The 24115-nt window shown below is 33.7% G+C and overlaps 1 protein-coding gene across 1 annotated transcript; it reads left to right on the top strand.

Annotated features, from left to right (window-relative positions):
* Nucleotides 1-22801: 22801 nt before the first annotated feature.
* Nucleotides 22802-23725, top strand: LOC140451255 (uncharacterized). The gene has a single exon (XM_072544993.1). The coding sequence runs from the start codon at nt 22802-22804 to the stop codon at nt 23723-23725; it is 924 nt and encodes a 307-aa protein (XP_072401094.1).
* The last annotated feature ends 390 nt before the right edge of the window (nt 23726-24115 follow it).

Below are 24115 nucleotides of genomic sequence, written 5' to 3'. Positions count from 1 at the left end.
TGCCAAAAGTAAAACTTCGTTTAAACATTCTTTTTTGTTTAGTAACAAAAAGAAGAAGATTTATTCACCCTTGACAGATGTCTGAAAGAATGTGATAGATATATGGAGAATTAAATATGACATTTTACAAGTTTTATATATAAATCATAAAGAAAGAATATAATTATAAATTTTGCTTAAATTTTGAATTTCAGATCTTTTGTTTAAACTCTTATCATTTTTGCTAATACAAACCATTTCTAAAAAAGTCCTTTTAAATTTATTACTTTCACTACATAAAATTGTAATGTTATCAAAATCCATAATATGGTCTTTATCGATTACATATATATATATATATATATATATATATATATATATATATATATATATATATATATATATATATTGTTCCGAAAGGTTTCCGCGGTTAGTACAATTAAACCTAGACTTAGAATAATACTATTACAGCAATTAATATTAAACTCAACAGTCTTCCGGGTTGAAACGCATCAGTCATCATTGCGCCGAGCTTTCGACGTCCTCTTCGATGTCTTCTTCAGGGCTTCCAAGGTCTCAGTCTCCCGAGCCCCCAGACACTACTATACTGATTCCTAATTAATGCGTTACTGGTACTGGGAATAGAGGAGGGGTCTATTATACGGGGATTGGCGAGGGTGTTGGCGCGAACACTTCTGATAGTAGGATTTTAACTAACGGTAAGTCGATTGACGATTGTCCAAGTCGAAGGAAACCGTATGGCGTCATCTCTTTTATTGAGACAATTTGACGTTTTTTCAATTTCTATGGCTTCTCGGATAATTCTTGGTTTATAGAAGCGGATGGAAGCTATGGTTCTGGTGTTTTTAAAATAAATTTTGTGACCTGTATGAATATGGTGTTGACCTGAAGCTGAAATTGAGTCGGAATTACGAACATAAATGAAATGTTCATAAATCCAATCATTTTAGATTCTACAATTTGTTTGGCCCATATAGGATCGGGGACAGTCTGCAACTCTGGAATGTTGTCTTTGATTGATCGGACAAGAGATGAAAGTTTTTGTTGGGGAGTAAATATTGTCTTTATTCCTCTTGATTTTAGAATTTTGTCGATTTTGTCAGTGACTCCTTTGATATATGGAAGAAAAGATTTTGTATGGTGAGGGTCTGAGTCTTTGGGTTAAGATGGAGTGGAAGATTAATGTCTGTGGATGCTCTTATTGATGTGATTTTCGCGGTCACCGTTTTGGATGAGGGCTTGTTTTAAACTAGAGACCTCAGCAAGTCTACTTGCATCATCGCAAAGGCGTATTGAACTGGAGAAAAGCGTATTAATGACACGTATTAAATGATTTAATTTGTGAAGGAAAGAGATGAGAGTTGGAATGCAAGTAACGATTGGTATGGGTGGGTTTTCGATAAACAGAGTGATGAAGTCCTTGGGATTGGTTTTTCTTTATGATAACGACGAGAAACGGTAGGGATGAATCAGTTTCCACCTCCATCGTGAACTGGATACTAGGATGTATATTATTCGGATGGGTTTAAAAACACTAAAGCATCCCTGCCATGGGGCCCCAACATGTGGGTTTGAGCATTGATGTGGATAGTGCTCGGCTCTCGAAGTCTTCTATAAAGATATTGCCAATTACTGGAGATAGTGGGAAGGCCATTGGGGCACCATTTATTGGTCTGTAGAATTGATTTTGGAAGATAAAATAAGTTTTGGACATACAATGTTTAAAGAGAGATAAGTGGTATTGCTGGATGCTGTATTTAGTTTTCAGAATATTTAAAGTTTCGTCTATAGGAGTGTTTGTAAAGAGTAAAGCAATATCGAAACTTACTAGAATATCTGATGGTGAGATAGGGTATTGTTTAAGAAGTTCGATGAAATGAAAAAAAAATTGACGAAAGATGAAGCATTTTCGACGAGAAGTTGTAAAATTTTGGCCAAGTACTTGGCTAATGATTGTGTAGGGCAGTTATATGCACTAACAATGGGACGTAGAGGAATACCAAGTTTGTGAATTTTGGGTAAACCATATGTTCGAGGTGTTCTGGAAGACTTTTTACGAGAAATTAGAGATTGTTTTATGGCAACTGGAAGAGAGGTTTTTTATTCATAATGGCTTTTGTTGTTTTCTCCAGATAGGTTGTTGAATTATTAGGAATTGGTCTGTAGTCTAAAGTATTAATGAGATTTGAGAGTTTAATAATATAAGAAGAAATGTTTAGGATGATGGTGGCATTGCCTTTATCGGCGAGAAGAATGACTAGATTTGGATTTGACTGAAGTTCTTTCAGGGCTTTTTTCTCGGATTGGTTGATGTTCAGAGTAGGAGGCTTTGAGTTTCTAAGAACTTTAGCGATGTCTTGTCTAGTTATTTCAGCAGCTTCGAAAGGTAAACTGGAGATGGCTTTTTCATTTTGACAGATGATTGTCTCAATTGGAATGTGACTTTAGGTAACAGAGTAATTAAAACCTTTTGCTGAAGCTTGAGTGGCAATGGTCAAAATAGAAGTACCAGAAAAGTTATAAACCACTGTAGTGGGTTTCAACGTTGTTGTTTTTGGAATTTGTTCGGCAATTAGATACGCTAATTTGCGCTTCTGAGTTTAAGTCTTAGATTCGAAAGTATTTAGGGCTGTCTGTGTATTAATACTGTCGAAACTGTCACATAAGATAGGATGTACATTGAAGGAATAAATAGATGACCGGATATTAAAAATACTGATTTGTTGATTTATTTGTTGTTGGTGAATATGTCCCTTACTCTTTTACTTTTTATCCAATAATAATACTGATATAACAAAAATTATATTACAGGTATAAGATGGGAGATTGGTAAAAAGATCTAGGTTTTAAGCTCTGTATGAAGAATGTGATTCTGACGCTGATATAATAAGCTCAGGATCTAAAGATGATGATTCTGGATTTGAAAACGATCTATTAGAAGCCGGAGAAAATGACCTGGATCCTAAACTGGATGAAGAAAAAAGCGCACAGACATATAAACCTAATGGTGATGGATCCATTGAGGAGGATGCACATTGTTGTTTATATTATCTTGCAATAGATAATAAGACCAAATGGTACAAAACTCCAATAAGAACTCGTCCTAAGAACAAAATATTGTAACACATTTGCCATGCGTTCGACTACAAAATAGGAATGGCACTCTCACCAAGAAAGTGTTGGAAGTGGAAGTACTTTATTACTGACAATATGATCAGTAAAATTATCATTTACAGTAACAAAAAGATTCAGGAAAAGTCTTTAGCATACTCGGAAAACAATAAATGTAAAGTAAAAGAAACAAATCCTCAAGAATTGTGTTCTTTATTTGTCCTTCTTTATTTAATTGGTTTTTATCGTTCTGGTCGACGAAATTTGGATGACCTTTGGTCAACTGATGTCACAGGAGATGATTTTTAGACAGGCCATGGCACTATACAGATTTCGATTTCTCTTGGCCTGCCTAAGTTTTGATGACATAGAAACTCATCCTCCCCCGATTGGAGAGATATTTGGTCAGTTTGTATCAAATTTAAAAGCTGTTTTTTCACCAAGTGAGTATTTGACCATCTACGGAAAGCTTAAATCTTTTCGGCGAAAATGCTCTTTTCGCCAATATATTCCGAATAAGCCGGCCAAGCATGACCTCAAAATTTTTGCATTGGTAGATGCTAGATGTTTACACACGATACTTATATCAGTAAACAGGCCGATCTTTATAAAAGAGCAACACAGCAGGTGAAGACATCGTTATTTGTCTAATTGAGCCAGTAAGTAAAACTGGTCGTAATATAAGCTTTGATAACTAGTTTACCAGCTACAACCTTATGATACACCGCTTATCTGAACAGCGATTGACTTCACTGGTAACTGTTCGAAAAAACAAGGAGATGCCGCCATGTCTACTTTTTACAAAAGATCGGAGTATGCCATCTAGTATATTTGGTTTCCAGAATGATTTATCAGTAGTGAGTAAGAGTCAGTGAGTTAGAGGTGTAGACAATGTCGATCAGTTGTCGGCAACAGATAATGTATTTGGAAATTGTTGCAGATGGCCACTTACAATTTTTTTCTCCCTCTTAAATACTGCCGCTATAAACTCTTTCGTCATTTTACCGAAATAACACAAACGATCATAAAATGACAATTCGTGCTTTTATTAAATTACCTGTATAGGAGTTAATAGACGAACAACAAGAAATAAGACCACAAAACGAAAGACCACCTCGTTCACTACGTAAACTTACCACCAGTAGGACTGCGCCTGTAGACAGTGAAGAAACACCTAAGAAACGACGATGCGAAATGTGCCCACGAAGATCGGATAGAAAATCGCAATATTTTTGTCTTGAAAGTAAAAAAACAATGTGTATTCCGCATTCGATTATGACATGTAAATATTGCAAAAACGGATAAGCCGCATATAATGCTACCGATTAATTTGATCTTGTTATTCATTTGTTAATTTAGAAATATAACGTTTTCTCATAGTGTATTGTTTTATTAAAGAAAACAGACAATTTTCAGTAGTAATATCCCTAGGACATTGATAACAGACGAGATAATTTCATGACAATCGAAAGCTCGTTCCTTGGTAACAGTACGAAGCCGAAGGCTGAGTGCTGTTACCAAGCAACGAGCTTGAGAAATTTGTCATGAAATTATGAGGCATTCATCAATGTCCGAGGGATATTCGGCGGATAATTTTTCGAAAAAAAAAATCATAACTCAACATAACGAAACATTTATTTATTAAAAGTACAGTTAGTGAACGTACAATTATTAAAATTTAAGTTAACATTAGATTCGTTGCTGTTCTCTACTATAGAAGATCTATTACCACGCATAATATTTATAATCTTGTTATTGTTTATATCTTGACATTTTGAAATTTATTTGGATGAAGTTGTCAAACTCGATCGAGTTGTCATAGGGATTGAAAATTGCACTGAATGCAATTATCAGTCTAATGTTGACATGATTGGGTGAAATTGTTCCACATGACACAAAATGACGAAATTTGAATGGTTGTTAGAACAGTCGAAAAATTATCAATATAATTTTGGAGCTACGGAATTTCAGATAGTTGGGTCTACCAGACACTACCAGTCCAAGTCGCTAGAATTAACTAACGAAGGGTTAATATAGTTTTCACACTATATTCTTGTGATATGTTTTTCATTGAATATTTATTGTGTATATGGGAATAAGCCACAATGAATTGTAATGAAAATTACAGTTTTTTGTTTTCGACGTTTTGACCCTCAATCCGGAAGTTGTTTTCAAAAAATGTCTTAAACAAAAATTGTAAACAATTTATACAAATCGCAAATGTTTTTGGAAAGAGTATTTCATTTAGAAAGCCAATTTACTACATACTACTTTATTTTACTATATAATACTATATTTACTTTATCTAATTCCATAATGGAATTAATCAACTTTTATTCAAACTCTGTAAACGTTTATCAAGCAAAAACCATCGTGTATGAATGAAAGCGATGTCGCCTGCACTTAATTGTATCTTTATGTTGTCCTTAACGCAGATTACAAGCAGCCACAAAGTTCGTCAACCTTGAAGGAGAGTAAAAAAACTTGTATAAATAATATTAATCTGGTTTATTCTTCAAAACATGCAGAACATGTGTAGGGCACTTGTTCCCATCGGAATATTTATCGCATGTTACTGTTATTTTAACAATTTAGTGTTTTATTTTGTATAACAAGATTAGTTGTTTTAACAAATTAGTAGTTAGGTAATATAGCGAAATGTTTAACTTTCATTGATATTTTTTAGATCATGAGCGTGCACGATATTAGTTGGATGTAGAAATGTATCAAACTTTAAGTATCACATTTACTGAGGTTTTCGAGGGGGCGTGTCTGCTCCAGCTATGCCTCTCGAGGACCTCAGGAATTTGGTCAAAGCTTTAGAAGCTTGGGTGTAATGGTTTCTTAAACAATAAATTGGCCAATATCCAATCTTCAAGATTTCCTTCCAAATTTTTAGACTCACACATTAAACTCCGATTTACCATTATTATATAAGCATATCACTATCGTTAAGTGAGAATTAAAAAATAATAATAAGGAACAAATAAATAATTTTGCTGCTCTCAACACTGCATTATAGGACGAAATTTGTAATGCCAAAGAGAAAGATACTCTCAAATCGACAAGAACCCTGCCCGACTGCTGTCTCCTAGTTTTGTTGTTCTAGGTTATGTAATGAAGGACATTCTTTATAAAATGAAGGTTTTAAACCAATATTAAATAAAAATAATCTATTTTTACAGTACAGCAGATAAAACAACTTTCCCTCCTGATAAATGCACAATATACTCGTATTCAACATCTCAACTATTATACTTTGTATTCATAAGGTAAGAACCTATAGTTTTTTAAATTTTATTTAGTTTAGAACGCAGTAATTTTTATGCGCTCCCTGGATAATTAAATTGCGTTTCAAATAATGTGAACATTGATCATCGATTTTTAAGAGATTATCTCATTAAAATCATCATCATTCTGGCTTTACAATCCTACGTGGGTCCTAGCATCCTCAGGAATTTCTCTCCAATCGCCCCTATTCTTCGCCTTCCTCCGCCCAGCACGTATTCTAATGTTTCTCATGTCTTCATCGATTTTATCAAGGAACCTTGTTCTAAGTCTTACTCTTCTTCTCTGACCAATGGATCTATCAAGGAGCGTTTTTCTAGCTGGGTCTTTTTTTTTCATCCGCATTACATGTCCTATCCACCTCAAATGTCCTATCTTAATATATTTTACAATATCTGGTTCCTGGTATGTTCTATAAAGTTCGAAGTTTCATCGTCTTCTTCACACTTCATTGTCATTCTATATATTCCCTTAGTTTTTTTCTTTTGAAACAGCCTAACATGTTTTCATTACTTTTTGTTAGAGTCCAGGTCTCTGAACCGTATGTTAGGACTGGGCGTATTATTGTTTATTTGTAGAGTTTTATTTTTGTATTTCTCGATATAATTTTGGATTTAGGAGGAGATTAAGCCCAAAATAGCGTATGTTGCAATGCATGCAAATTCTGCGGTTTATCTCTGAGGTAGTATTATTTTCAGTGTTAAAGAGAGCTTCCAGGTATACAAATTCGTTCACTGCTTCGATGACGTTGTTTTATATAACAAGTGGTCGTAGGATTTGTGGTTGCGTGCTTATGTTCATATACTTCGTTTTGTTGGTGTTTATTATTAAACCCATTTTGGTAGCAGATTTTTTTAATGCTACATACTCCTCTCTTAGAGCGTTTTCCGTTCTTTTAAGAATATTGCATAGCAATAGCATAGCAAGGATTTTCACGGATTTATTATATATTGAACTAATGGTTGTAATTTGTGACATACATATTACTTTTTTCAGAGCCAGATTAAATAGTATACAGAAGATAGGGTCTCCCTAGGACAGCTCATTATTTGGTTTAAGGGTTTAGACAATTCCCCTCTGAGTTCGTACTCTACATTTTACCTTTTTAAGAGTTAGTTTTGTTAAATTTATCAACTAATTTGGTATTCCTAGCTCCTTCATTGCTTTGAACATTTCTCTTCTATTCACAGAGGCGTAGGCTGCTTTGTAGTCTATAAATATGTGATGAGTATATATGCCATATTCCAGTGTTTTTTCTAAAATTTGTTACTGGGTTGCAATCTGATGAATTGTCGATTTATCACCTCGTGGTATGGTGAAACCAGCGTGGTATTTTCCTACTATCCGTTCTGCATATGGTGCCATACGGTGACATAGTACTGTAAAAAATGTTTTATACGCTGCATTTAAAAGCGTAATTTCTCTGTGCTTGGAGCATTCAAAGTAACTCTTTTTTTGTGTATAGTGCAAAGTATTCCAATATTTTAATCATTGGGTAGGGATTTCTGTGTCCATATATTTTTTTAAGCTACTGTAATGTCATTATGGTATCGTATGGTATGGTATCGTATCGAAGAGCCACCTTCTTTATATAGTTCAGCTGGGAGATTATCTATTCCAGGTGATTTGTTTCTGGCTAGTTTTTTAACTTCAAGAATCGTTGCTGGTTCTTCTTCTCTCTCGTCTGTTCCACTCACCTCATCTCTTTCGTCTTTCAGCTTTTTTTCTTCTTCCTCTATATTAAGTGTCTGGTTAAAGTATTCCACCAATCTACTCAATACATCTTTCCTTTTTGTTAATAGGTCACCATTCTGAGTTTTACATTGTTTTGTGGTTGCCTTGAATTCTTTTCTGTTGATGTTAGCTTTCTTATAAAATGCTCAGAATTCTTTCTTTCTGTTGAGGTGTTCTATATATATTTAAGTTCCTTATTTAAGTGGTGTCGTATTATTACTTAAATCAAAATATACAATATAAAATGTACAATTATAATATGTAAGATGTAGATATTAAAATACTATCCTAAACATATATGCACAGGGCATGCTGGGAGTTATATGAGAGTTAAATTAATAAAATGGCTACACTAAGTGATTATTTTTATTTTTGAAACAAACGCCGCACCTGTAACAATAATTTATTAAGGAGCAGCTTCCAGTTCCAATAAAAAGAAGTGTCACATGCCTTCAATGCAAATGACACTCAAACCATATAACGAAATCGATATAAAATCAGTTGTCAAGATAACTGTATCAATATTATGGTTCATTAAAGCTCACCTCAGACCTTGAAATAAAATGCTGTGTTAATATCTTGACGGTAAAAAAATATATGTAAAATCCATTATTATAAATACATCAATGCTATGTGTTCATTGTTTCTTTTTCAATTAACCCAACACTACTACAATAGTTTTGAAATAATTGAATACTTAATTAAGTAAAATATATAAAAACATATTATTAGAAAAAACAAAGTACTTCTCCAAAATTTTCAGGCAGACTGAGTCTTTAATATGATTACTTCGAGTCTCACAAAAAACTTCTAATCATTGGAAAGCCATGAAGTACGTATAAGAGAGAAAAAGAGGAGACATATCCGGAAAATGTATAGAACTCAGGAAAAAAATGGAAAAATGGCATAAGTAGAATTTAAAAAGATCAAAGTAGAGGAAGAGGAGTGAAGATGGGAGAAGAAAGGTATTTTTAAAAATATTGGGATGCAAAAAAACTGAGAGTAGCGGAGAAGGAACACAAATCGAAAAACGGAGACAATTAGTGGCAAAAAATAAGAAATATGATAAAGGCAAAACTTCCAAAACCCTGGCAATGACAACAGATACGAATAAATTAAACCAAAGAATGAGCAGCATAAAACACATAGACTCATCAATTGGAACGTGAAAGTATTGGAGCTTGGAACATAAAGAACATAAATGGTAAAGGAATAGAACTAGTGCAGAGGCTGTAGAATTAAGTATACTAGCAATATCAGAGATCAAGAAAAACGGAAAAAGGAGTAGTAAAACTGGAAAATACTCATACTTTAATATTTAGCGAAGAATCATATAAGCGGATAAAAAAACCAGCTGCAGGTGTATGTTATATATTACATAAAACACTAGAAAAATAGATATACTTCTGGAAAACATGTTCAGAAAGAATATTACCAATATAAATACCAAACGAAGATGATAACGCACAAAGCAAAGATCAATTTTGGGAAGAGTTAACGTTTGCAATAGAAACCACAAGAGGAGAAATATACATTGCATGGGATTTCAACAGTAAAGTAGGAATAAAAGACCATATGGATAAATGACCAGAAATAACAATGGAAGGAGATAGCCAGAATTTTGCATTTTAAATAATATGACAATAACAAATACATTTTTTAAATACAAGGATACATGTATACTAAATAAGAAAAAAATCCATAATAGACTATATTATACTAGTTGTAAGCAATGATAGAAGAAAAGTAATAAAAGTATACAGAGGACCCCAAATAGGTAGCAATCATTAGATGACAGTAACAAAGATACGAAAAGAAATAAAAAAGAAGAAAAAGACTAGTACAGAAAAGGAAAAACCAATTATAAAAGAAAAAATAAATACGTATAAGTTAAGATATAAAGAAATGGCAAAAATATTTGAGAAAAAAAACAAAAAACAACTAAAAGGACCTGCTACTGGATGCAGATGTATGTGGAACAAGTAAAAAAGACTCAATAAAGACACAGACAGCATGGTGGACCGAAGAAATAAAAAAGCAAGTAAAAGTGAAGAAAAATGCATGAAACAATATCTGAAAAACAAAACAAATGAGAAGTACAACTAACTTAAAAAAGAAAGAAAAAGTCTGGACAGAAAATTGAAGAAGATAGCAAACGTAAACAAAAGCCATTCTACAGCACCCTGAAGACGATAAAAACACAAGAAAATAAGAACTATACAACATTAAAAATAAAAATAAAGAAACAGAAACAACAGAAATAGTTAACCCTTAACTACCATGGCCAAAAATAGTAACATTTGTACCATGGCAGGGTCAAATTTGACCCGCCATTGTTTTTTGTATCAAAAAATATACTTTTTTTAACTTGTTTTATTTTAAATTATTTTGTTTACAGCTACTTTTACATTTATATAAAAATAAACGAATTTGGTTAATTAGATATAACTTTATTTAAAAAAAACTTTTGTATTCAGTCAAATTAACATAGCTAAGCACTTTCTCGAATTATAAGAAAAATAATAACAATGTGCAGTTTTTTTATATTCAATGGTGAAATCTAGGTATCATAGCTCCTACCTAAAATAAAAAAAATCGATTTAGATTTCGTATCTCAAAAATGACAAGCATGATTTTACCTTAATTTTCAACACAGCTTATGCATAACGTCTGTATGCGGGAATGATTTTTGCAAATAAAATCTCGACATTTATCGCACGATGAGCTTTCTTTCTTTTGGTTTTTGGAATATGGACATATTTTACACCTTCCCCTCTTTTTTCGTCGTTGTGGCTCTGGATTTGCGGCAGGCATTGGTTCCTGAAGTCCGGAAACTTTAAAAATGGCACTACGAATTTCTCTCGGTAAACAAGTTTGCTGAGCTCTACGAGTTAAATGGGCCTTAATAAGTTCTTGACCTAAAGTGGTTAGAAACAATCTTCTTTCCATTATTTGATTTTGCTGAACTCCATTAAAAATTAAGTTAGCATTTAATCCTACAATGTCCAAAATGCGAAACCATATTACTTGAGGCCATCTACGAGTTCTTCTGCCAGTTTTATAGCATGCACGTTTCTTATCCAATGAATCCACCCCACCTTTTGTCTCGTTGTAAAAATTTATAATCTCTGGCTTTCCATTAACCATTGTATTGAAATGATGCATAGTTGACACTAACAACACTGCACGATTTTTCTTAGGAACAAAAGATACAAGGCTCTCGCTTTCTGTAAAACCAAATAAGGCAGAATTAGGTGGCCTGTTTTTTTGGGGTTGAAATTCAGCAGGAACCTTTTATTTTTTTTTAGAGTTCCAACATATGAAATTTTATGGCTTCTCAGTTCTTTTATGAGCTCAATGGACGAAAACCAATTATCTGCTGTTATGTTTCTATTTGTACCAGAAATTGGTGGAATAAGTGTCAAAACATCTAGAGTGGGGATGGATAACTTTTTTGGATTTGCTCTGCGTGTATCTTTTCCAGTATATATAAAACCATTTAGCAAATAATGTGTCTTAGAGTCTACTAAACACTGCATTTTCAGACCGTATTTGTCTGGCTTATTTTTGAGATACATCCTGAATTGGCACCTTCCTCTAAATGCAATAAGCATTTCATCTATTGTGAGATATTCACCACAGCTATAATTGGACTGGCAATTAATTATAAACATATTGAAAATATTGGATATAGCTGCCAGTTTATCTCCGTGCGCAATACGTTCTTGTCTAGTAGCTGGGTCGTCAAAACAAAGGCTTCCAAGCAAAAAATAAAATCGGTTTAGTGACATGGTTGCTCGAAATATATCACGGCCAGTACCATTCGTAGCAAATAAAGACCTTAAATCTTCATTATTGGATTTAAATACCCCAGCTAAATATAATAAGCCTAAGAAGGCCTTTAATTCAATTATGTCAAGATGATTGGTATATTGACACGATAAATTGTGTAAATTATATTTAGAAGCCATATTAGTTATTCGTTCATTGGTTTTCTCAAGAATTTCTTGCAATATATCGTGGCTAATAATACATTCCCAAGCATCAACTGGTTTCTCTGGCATACTAGCTCGAGGTTTTCTAATAACACCAGGTAAATGACTAATTAAATTATGCCTACGTGTACGAGAAAAGGTGGGAGAAGTTTTAGACCACTTGTACCTATTTTTGCCATAAAACACATCCCTTGAGTCAGCTATATCACTTTCTTCACCCGAATATTCACTACCAGTTTCGGAATTATTAATTTGCCAATTTTTTTCGTCATTATCGTCCCATTCCTCTTCACTGTCTGTTTCGTGATCACTGTGTTCACTAGCCTGGTCTAAAAACTCACTGTCATTATCTAGTCCATTGTCCATAAATTTTTGTCCCTCCTCTTCAAGTTCTTTCTGTGTCAGAGGACGTTTATTGCGACTACACCCCGCCATTTCAAATTACTCGTTAATTGCACTAAAAACACTTATACCAAAAGCGGGTCAAAATTGACCCTATGCGTGCCTAACTCTGCAGTAGTAACAGATAAACTAACGGAATTTTCGTAGATCGATAAATCACCTACCGGTCGAAGATTAGCAGAAAGCGCGCAATGCTCAATCTATGTTTCGGTAGCGAAACTTGGCATTAAAAACGCGGGGGGTCAATTTTGACCACGCCATGGTACTTAAGGGTTAAAAGATGAAAACAAGACTTTAAAGAACTGCTAACGGATATATATCAAGACGACATAATGAAGAATTAAATAATATATCGAGAGATAACATAGAAAACTCAATAAACGAGGAAGAACTAGAAGAAGCAATAAAAACGTTGAAGTATGGAAAAGCTCGTGGAGTGGATAGAATATTAACAGAAATTAGAAAAAACCTGGGTAAAAATGGAGAACAAATATTACTAAAAATAATAAATAAAATATGAAAAAATGAATATATACATTAAGATTAGAAAGTGTCACTAATAGTAACCATATAAAAAAAAGAAAATAAGAGGGAATGTAATAACTACAGACTATTGGAATTGTTCTGTACATGTATAAAACTTTTAGAAAAAATAATAAACAAACGAGTAAGGACAATGACTGAACGCACAAAGTACAAACGTGAATTTAGAAGTAGTAAAAATATACAGGATGATATATTTACTTTAAAACAGATAGCACAAAAAGCTCTGTAAGTGATAAAGAAAATATGCATAGCATTCCTTGAAATAGGAAAAATAGAAACTATGGAAAATATTAAGGAATGGACATCAAGTTACTAAAATTGATACAAAAAATATATAATGAAAACAATGCCGTAATTAGTAATAATACAACATTAGACACGTTTACAAAAAAAAAAGATTAAAGTCAGAAAGGAGCACTTAACACAACACTATTTTTTATATTTATGGACGAAATTATTAAGACAAGCTCAACAAGATGTGAAAAGCTGAATGTAGGGTTTAGAAATCTGCAAAGAGTAGAAATCGATTTGGGGCTAATTGCAACAACCGAGAAAGAACTTTAGAATAATTTGGAAATATGGAAAGAAGTACTTACTGAAAACGGAGTAAAGATAAATATTTACATAACAAAAGTTATGCAGATAGAAAAAACAAGAAAGGAGCTTAATATAGAAATTGGAGGAACAAAAATAGAATAGGTTTAAACTTTTACATACTTAGGAGTAATAGAAGAAACAAAATCTTTAGAAGCAGAAATCAATAACAGGGCAGAGAAAACGCTACAACTGTATCATACAATCAACAAAAAATTTATATGCAGAAAAGAAATATCACGGAATATGAAAATGAACCACTGGAACCAAAACGCCAGAGTTAGGATCGAAGGTTCCACATCCGCAGAAGTAGAAATTAGGAGGGGAGTTAGACAAGGATGTGTTCTGTCGCCTCTGCTGTTTAATCTTTACTCCGAGTTTCTATTTAAAGAAGCATTGGAGGATTCCAAGGATGGAGTCAAGGTGAATGGCGTAAATATCAACAGTATCAGATACGCCGATGATACAGTGTTAATTGCGGATTCCGACGTAGGTCTACAACGACTCATCGACAAGACCAACTTGACCTGTGAGCAATTTGGTATGAAAATAAACATTAAAAAAACCAAAGTGATGTCAATCCGAAAAAACCAAAACGTACCTCAACCTTGCACAATAAATGGGCACATTTTAGAACAGGTCAATAGATTTAAGTACCTGGGATGTTGGATCGATAGCAGCCTAAATCCTGATCTAGAAATAAGATCGAGAATAGAACAGGCCAGAAAATCTTTCGAAAAAATAAAAAAACTGCTTTGTGATTCTCGAATAAAACTCGAAATTCGGCTACGTTTATCAAAATGCTACGTTTGGTCGACTCTTCTATATGCAGTTGAAACGTGGACCCTAAAAACATCAATTGTAAATAAATTGGAGGCCTTTGAAATGTGGATCTACCGGAGAATGCTTAAAATTTCATGGACATCGCATACCTCAAACGAAGAAGTGCTGTATGGAATAGGCAAGGAAAGAGAACTTTTTAACACAGTAAAAGTTAGAAAAACATCATACCTAGGCCACATACTGAGAAATAATAAGTACCAATATGCCCAACTTATAGTGAAAGGAAAAATCGAGGGAAAGAGAGGCCTAGGAAGGAAAAGACTATCGTGGCTCAGAAACATCCGACAATGGACAGGGCTAAATTTTGAACAGCTAATAAGAACAGCTGAAGATAGAGAAGATTTTAAAATTGTAGTAGCCAACCTCCATTGAGGAGAGGACACTTTAAGAAGAAGAATGAAAATGAAAGTTTACAAAGCAGTTTATACACCTGTCCTGACCTTTGACAGCGAATGGGTACTAACGGAACGACAAAAGAGCAACATACAGACTGTAGAGACGTTAAGAAGAGTTAAAGACATTACCAAAATGGATAGAATAAGGAACACCGATATAAGGAACGAACTGTAAAGACCATCCACATTCGAGTTTATAAAAGAGAGACAGCTGGGATGATGGTGTCATTTACACCGGATGAAGGATAGCTTACCTACCAGTGAGAAGAGTATGGGAAGTAAAAATATTAAAAAACAAAAAAAGGAGAAGACCAAGACATGGGATGAATTAACACGGGAAGATATTGAAGAGAAGAGAAGTGGCATGAACAAACGCAAGAAGGTTGACATGAAATCGCAAAGAATGTAAGAAATTTGTTAAGAGGTAAATTAAACTTTACACCATTATATGGTAGAAAGGTTTTTAATATTTATTGATTTTCAGAAAATAATTACAAGGGTGTAGAATTTAGACGCACACTGTATCATATATTGCTTTAAATAAAATATCAGCTTTTCCATCGCTAGATGAGCATTTTGCAATCAAACAACATTAGTGTATTTTAAGACTTCCACCTCGTGTGTGGTTGTCATTAAACTACAATTTATGAACGACTCTTTGATGTCTTCATACATAAAATTGCTTACCATCTCGATTTGTCTCGCATTCTTTTGTTTAATAAACACATTCCTTTCTATAAAATAAATATTTGTAGTATTTTATTCTATTGCTACACCAACAAAACCAAAAATAATCGATTATTTTCTAACCGAAGTAATTACTTCTTCGCCTATCTTCCAAATATTAGTTTTTACTTGAAAATTAAATTCCTGTGAACCAAATTGACAGCTCAATTGGTCGGTGCCTCTTTCACAATTAAATCAAATTTACATGGGATTTAAAGTCTGGCCATTATTGGTGTGAAAAGCAGATAATTTCCACCAAAACCATAAAATATTCTATTAGTGGTTATATTAACTTCACAGTTGGCCATTGTGAAATATTCAACATCGGGTAAATATTTGAAATGAACACATACAGTAGGGACATAGTTGCCAAACATATTTCAGATGTTAGTTATTTACACGAAACTTCCACTTAGTGCTTAAAATATTTAGTTTTTACAATACTCGTACAAATAAAACAATAATACAGTCAACAAAAAAGAATGTTACAATTTAGGTATCTTTCTCGAATTTTTTCTAATAAAGAAGTATTGCATTAGGATAATCACATTGTTCCCTATATCTATACATATATATATATATATATATATATATATATATATATATATATATATATATATATATATATATATATATATGTTAGTTTTGATATTTCCGCGGGAGCTGTATGTTATATCAATGGTATTCCGGGTTTGACTCCGCGTTAAATGTTGTTGGTTTTGATAAAAACCATTTTGACGACGTTTCGGCAAGATCTCACTTGCCATTTTCAAGTCTCTCTGGATGGTCTGCTTCTTGTCGATGTTCGAGTGGAAGTTTTTGCAGACCATCCAGAGAGACTTGAAAATGGCAAGTGAGATCTTGCCGAAACGTCGTCAAAATGGTTTTTATCAAAACCAACAACATTTAACGCGGAGTCAAACCCGGAATACCATTGATATAATATATATATATATATATATATATATATATATATATATATATATATATATATATATACAGGGTGTTTCAAAAAGGTATGTCATAAATTAAATCACACATTCCGGGGACAAAAATAAATTGATTAAATCCAACTTACCTTAGTACAAAAGTGTACACAAAAAAAGTTACAGCCCTTTGAAGTTAAAAAATAAAAATTGTTTTTTTGCATTATCTCCTAAACTACTTGACGTTTTGTAATAAAAATGGACACGTTACTTTCTGGTTCTGAAAGCATTTTTCATACAAAAGAAACAACAAAATCTAAGCGTACAGAAAAATTTTAAGGGGGGTGTGCAGCCCTAAATCCCCCAAAACTTTTGAGTACATTCAAATCAAATGAATTTTGTGGCATCATTAGTTTAACACATAATTTGTAAATGTTTTTGCTTCTTATCACTTTTTTCAAAAAACAGTTTTTATCGAGTTACGGCCCTTTTCATTAACCTTTAAAAAATTACGTGCAACTAAATAAATGGCTTAAATGAATGAACAAGTACAAAAAATGTCTATAACCTCTATAAATATGATATTACAATAAATGTTCAAAATGACCCCCATATTCTTCAATACACATTCGGTATCGTTTTAATAAGGAAAACCGAATGCGCTGAAAAATCATATTTTTCTGACGAAATTGATTTGCAGCTTCAATTATTCTAAGCCTCAATTGTTGTTCGTCCTCTATTGTTACAGAATACACTTTCTCTTTTATAAACCCCCAAAAGCAAAAGTCCATGGGGTCAAGACCTGATTTCTGGGTGGGCAAGAAATAGGTTTGTCACGATCCCTTCCAATCCACTGACCAGGATACTGCCTGCAAAGGTATTCCCGGATTTCATTACTGTAATGCGGTGGAGCGCCATCTTGTAGAAACCACGTATTTTATTACAATATTTACTTTTATTACAATTTAATTACTTAATTTTATTACAATATTCACTTCTTCCAAATACTTTTGTAAACTGTTTGCCAAGAACTGCAAATAATTATCACCATTTAAATTGTTGAAAAGAAATACAGGGCCTATTAGATTGTTATCCACAATTCCTGCCCAAACATTGACTTTGAAAGTCCATTGGTGATGAGTCGTTTTTTTGGCGCCAGGATTTTCGTCGGCCCAAATGTGCTCGTTATGTTGGTTTGTTATTCCATTTCTACTGAAGGTGGCCTTGTCGGTAAACAAAATATTTCTAATAAAATTAACATTTCGAGTGTTTTCCATTAACAACCAATCGCAAAATCCAATCCTTTTAGGATAATCTTCAACCAATAAGGAGGAACGCGAGGAACATTTAGTTGAGCAGCTATTACCCTTGTTCTTGTTCCAGGGACTTCTTCAATGATTTCTAAAATGTCTTCATCAGTTGTATCCATTATTGGACGACCACTATTGCCAGCAACTTGCGGTTGGAATGTACGCGTTTCCCGTAAACGACTATCAATGGTCAGAAATAATCGTCTATCGGGTGTATTTCGATTGGGGTATTTTACTGCATAATGCCTTGCATCTGCTGCCCTTTTTCCTTGACCTTTACCTACGTTATTCCCGATAGTTTATTGAAATTATAATTTAATCTGATCAAACTTTATTCTTTTAACCCATTCACATTTTTAACTTTACTCATTTAACCCAAAGTTAAATGCATATCTGCCATTTCCTGAAATGTGTAGGCCATTGTAATATCAAAATTTTTAATATTAATCTTATTCACACAATAAATGATAGCTTCAAATTATTGACTATTAGTGATGAAACTGTTTGTAATTATTGTATGCGTAGAAACTTATTGTAATTTCATGACCAACTAGGAAAAAACTTTTTCGAAAAAGTGATAAGAGGCAAAAAAGTTTTAAAAATAATGTGTTAAACTAATGATGCCACAAAATTCATTTGATTTGAACGTACTCAAAAGTTTGGAGGGATTTAGGGCTGCACACCCACCTTAAAATTTTTCTGTGTGCTTAGATTTTGTTGTTTCTTTTGTATGAAAAATGCTTTCGGAACAAGAAAGTAACGTGTCCATTTTTATTACAAAATGTCAAGTAGTTTACGAGATCATGCAAAAAAACAATTTTTATTTTGTAACTTCAAAGGGCTGTAACTTTTTTTGTGTACACTTTTGTACTAAGGTAAGTTGGAGTCAATCAATTTATTTTTGTCCCTGAAATGCGTGATTTAATTTATGACTTACCTTTCTTCCGGTGACTGAACGTGTGAAGGTCGTTCTGTATGTCGAGAATCGTGATTTAACTTTTTTAAAGTGAATATTTGGATTGTAAATCTACTAAATTTTGGACATATAAAAGTAAAGATGTAAAAGTGTATTGGAAACTGCTGTTAACTCTTGCCTACGAGTAAGCGTAAACGTAATATTTAATTTCTGACTATAATTGTTGCATTGAACTGTTTATTTTGTTTATCTTTGAACTTTTTTGTGCTCATTAGTGAAACACTAATATATTTCAAATCGCCTTTCGCTTTACGCCAATTTTATAGGCAACCAGTAATACGAAATGCTGTGTTGTTATTATCTAGATACTAGCCAATAATTACAACCACTATGGATAATCCTAAACCTGTTGCTTTTGACTACAAGGGCAACCAAATTGAACAAACTACTTCAAACGTAACTAAATCAATAATGTTAACGAATGACGGAGAAAACAATACACCTACATCTTCATACGTTGCTGCAGCCAAAACAAGACCTAAACATATTTTTCCAAAAAAAGAACAAGCAATTATCATACATTCTCATCCCAATCTTGTGTTATTGGACTAAGTTAAAGCAGTTAAGTTAAAGCATCGTTAATCCCAAAAATGTTTGTTTTGCATCGAAAATATCAAACAACCGAGTATGTATCTACTTATCAAGAACCGAACTTGTAGACCAGCTTATATTAGAGCCTTCCACTGTAACTGTAAATTCCGTTGAGCTGAGTATAAGAAGACTAATTTCTCCAGCTAAGAGAATATTAATATCAAATGTCTGTCCATCCATACCTAACGAGGTCATAGAACAGGCACTCAAAGATTTCGGACTTCAAATGGTGTCGCCTATATCATTATTAAAGGCAGGTATCCCAGGAGATGAGTACTTGCATATTATGAGTTTCAGACGTCAAGTCTACATTATTCCAGCTACTGAGAGCTACGAGCTTTAAACGTCACTTTTAATACAGCATGAGAATATCGCATATAGAATATTCTTGTCTACAGATCGTATGGAGTGTTTCCTTTGTAAACTACAATAGTTGATACAAATTCTGAGAATCTTGAAGCAACTACATTATTACCAGCACTAGGTGCCAAACAACTGCATTCATCAACTAATGACACAAATTCTCTTGAAGACCAGACATCCAACGTTGATGTAATGCCCCCTCCTGAGCACTCCTCCAGAACTGATAAACCAAAATTAGTTAAGAAGAAACCTAGGATGCAGTCCACAAACGAAGCTATTCTATCAGACAACACAAAGACAATTATACAAAATCTCTGTAACACAAATCCGAATGACTATTCGTTAACAGCTGATCAGATTATTGCATTCCTCGAGAACTCATTTGGCAACGGCAATCCAATAATCGAAGCTCTGCAAATTACTACAGATATACAGGTCCTGTTGGACGATATGTATAAGATATATCCTTCTTTAACAGAAAGATCTGTTAAGGGTAGAGTTACTAGAACAACGAAAAAATTAAAGAAATATTTAACCACAGATAATAGCAACGCTAAAGTATCACAATCATCAACTGACGACGATTATCTCTCAGATACATCACAAAGGTCCCAAAAATCTACCTTTTAATTACTTAGTTACTTTTCAAATTAATTCAATGGAATTGTGACGGCTTCTATCCAAGATACGAAAGAATCCAACAATTGATCGCAGAAACAGAAGCAGATTTTATATGTTTACAAGAGACAAACTTCAAAGATACCAAAATTGGACAACTTAAAAATTACGAAGGTTACCATTGTCTACGAAAGGACTTCCTGAGAGCCAGTGGCGGCACCTCAATTTTTGTTTCCAGAGATCTGTTTTCTACACATCACATACTCACTACTGGCATTGAAGCAGTCGCAGTCTCCATCTGGTGCCCCAGCCAAATTACAGTATGTAACATTTACATACCACCTAATTACAAACTTTCAGAAGAGGAACTGTATGATTTAAGCCATCAACTCCCCACTCCTTATCTTCTTGTGGGTGATTTCAATGCACATAATATTATGTGGGGCTCTGATAAAACCTGTGGAAGGGGAAAAGTCATTGAAAATGTATTAAATTGTTCTAGCACTTGTCTATTAAATACCGGATCAAGCACATACTGCAATATATCTTCTGGCACATTTTCAGCAATTGATTTGAGCTTTTCTGACCTCAGAGTCATCATCTCTATTAAACTGGCATGTCCTCGACAGTCTCTTTGCAGTCTCAATCACTTTCCAATTCTGATTTCAAATAGCGAAAATAAATCTAGCAATTATAATGTACCCAAATGGCGAATCGCCAATGCAGATTGGATTGGCTTCTGCTCGTATCTCGAAAAAAAACTTCCACTTCTGTCTCTTTCTGATGACATAGACGAATCTCTGAACCTTTTTATCCACTGCATTATCTCTGCAGCTGATTTACATATTGGCAAAACTTCTACAACCTGTACACGGAAGAAAGTACCATGGTGGAATAAGGACTGTGAATATGCAGTTCGTCAATGCAAAAAAGCATTAAACAGATATCGAAGAACTCGAAATAACGAAGATTTTGTGTAATTTAAAAAACTAAAGGCCAGAGAAAAATACGTGCTAAAAGAAAACAAGAAAATTTCATGGAGAGAATATGCTTCATCACTAACAACCAACACTCCTTCTGCCGAAGTATGGACGAAAATACGACAAATGCGGGGCCGAAGGACAAGTTTTGGTATTCAAAGTATAAGTTATGAAAACATCGTTATCAATGACACACAACGCATTGCCAATTTACTAGCTGATAAGTTTGAACAAAAATTCAAAAGGCAATACTCAACTAACATATCAGGCACATTAACTGAAAAGGCCTCCACAATAAAAACTGTACAAGAAATCGATCCTATTAACACACCATTTACCTTAGAGGAACTAATGACCGCACTCGATTTGTGTAAAAACACAGCCTCTGGTCCAGATGACATTCCTTTCATATTCTTAAAGAAATTATCGACTCCTTGCATCATTGTTTTATTAAAATTTTACAACGGTATTTGGAACAGTTATAATTTTCCTAAGCTGTGGCGAGAATCATATATTATACCAATTAAAGAAGTTCATAACCAAACACAAAGCTTATCTAATTCATATAGGCCAATATCACTGACGTGTACCATGTGCAAATTAATGGAGAAAATGGTAAACAAAAGATTGGTCTGGTTTTTGGAAAAAAAATAGAGTTATTTCACCGGCACAATCCGGTTTTAGATCTCATCGTTCTACATCAGATAATTTGGTAATTTTACAGTCACATATTTCCGACTCTATGGCCTGTAAACAAGATTTATTAGCAGCCTTTTTTGATGTAGAAGGAGCCTTTGACACTGTTCAAAAATCTATAATACTCCAAAATCTTCAACAATGTGGACTTGGTAGAAACATATACTACTTTGTGTAGAATTTTTTAGATAAAATAACTTTTAAAGTTATTTTAAACGGAAAGCGGTCATCTACTCGTATTCAACATGATGGAGTACCACAAGGTTCTGTTATAAGCACAACTCTGTTTAGTTTGGCATTTAATGATGGAGGCAAAAGTATTCATCTTCCAGTTAAACACGCATTATACGCTGATGACCTTGTACTCTTTTGCAGAGGAAAGAATACCGAAACAACCTGTTGACTAATGCAAACAGCCATTGATAATATAGAAAGGTGGTCGAGGCATATTGGGCTTTCCTTCTCTTCTCAAAAAACTAAAATCATGAGATTTAGCAGAAAAACGACAAAAGATAATCCAATTTTGACATACAACGGAGTATTACTAGATGTTATTGATCATCATAAAGTCTTAGGACTGACCTTCGACTCCAGACTTACTTGGAATACACACATACAGGAAACGAAAGCCAACTGCTTAAAAAATATTAATATCCTAAAAAGTTTAGCACATTTTCATTCAAATAGACTATTGTAGTTTTGTCTATATGTCTGCCTCCAAGTCACATCTGAAAACTCTTGACTCCGTACACAATACGGGTCTTAGGATCTGCTTAGGTGCCTTCAGATCTAGCCCAGCTCAAAGTATGTATTGTGAAGCTAACGAACCACCACTCTGGTTAAGGAGACAACATCTTCTTTTGTCATATGCAGCTAGCTTATCAGCCAATCCACAAAATCCAGTCTATCAACTAATTATACAATCAAATAATCTCATTCGTCATTCTCAGACCACTAGAGCTGCACAACCCCTCTCTTGCATATTAAATTCTATTCTCGACGGTTTTGATCTTTCTGCAACTTCACCCTTTCATATCTCTACACATCCTCCGTGGCATAAGCAACTTCCGAATGTCAACACTTCCCTTTGCTCTTTCAATAAACATGATACTCCTAAAGCTATAATTAAACAACTGTTCCTAGATATACTTAATCGAAATCAGTTTCGTAAAGTTCTTTATACAGATGCCTCTAAAAATGATGTAGGGGTGGGTAGTGCTGTTGTTTCCTCTTTCAGCATTACAAAACTAATCAAACTTCCTGCCGTTTGTAGTGTATACACTGCAGAACTATACGGTATCGTAGAGGCTTTTCGTATGTTGGAACCAACTGACCGCAATGTAGCGATTTGCACAGACTCCTTATCATCAATACAAGTAATCAAAAACATGTTCTCAGACCATCCTCTGGTAAATTTAATACATGACATATATAATAAACTTACGGATCATGGAGTAATTGTCACTATTGTCTGGATACCTTCACATGTAGGAGTTGTAGGAAATAAGGCTGCAGATGTAGCCGCAAAAGAAGCTTCTACTTTGGATATACCTATATCAAATATCCAGTTGCATAATGATATTAAGAAAATGTTTAAAAAGCGTATATATGACAAATGGCAAGCTAATTGAAACACAAATCAGAGTCACTTACACGATATACAACCAGTTATACCTTCCTTAGAGCTACCACCTATGCCCAGAAGACACAAGGTTATTCTAAGAAGATTAAGACTTGGACACACTCGTCTTACACATGGTTTTCTAATGGCATCTACCGATCCACCTTCATGCGGCCATTGCAGCAGTCTCTTAACAGTCAGACATTTTATTATAGAATGTCCGCATCTTTCTGCTAAAAGAAAACAACGCCAGTTGGGAGATAATATTAAAGAAATGTTAAGTGAAACTCAAAAATTTGTAAACCTGTTTAAATATTTAAAAGACATTGAAGTGCTTAGTAAACTCTAAAGTTTAATAATTATGTGTAACGATTAAATTTGTAAAAAATAAGTACTGTAT

This window comes from Diabrotica undecimpunctata, chromosome 9 (genome assembly GCF_040954645.1).
Source record: "Diabrotica undecimpunctata isolate CICGRU chromosome 9, icDiaUnde3, whole genome shotgun sequence".
NCBI lineage: Eukaryota > Metazoa > Arthropoda > Insecta > Coleoptera > Chrysomelidae > Diabrotica > Diabrotica undecimpunctata.
This window is presented reverse-complemented; position numbering and strand designations above follow the sequence as displayed.

What these genes read in the sequence shown, in the direction of transcription:
- LOC140451255 (XM_072544993.1), top strand. Translation starts at nt 22,802, where the DNA reads ATGTCTGCCTCCAAGTCACATCTGAAAACTCTTGACTCCGTACACAAT.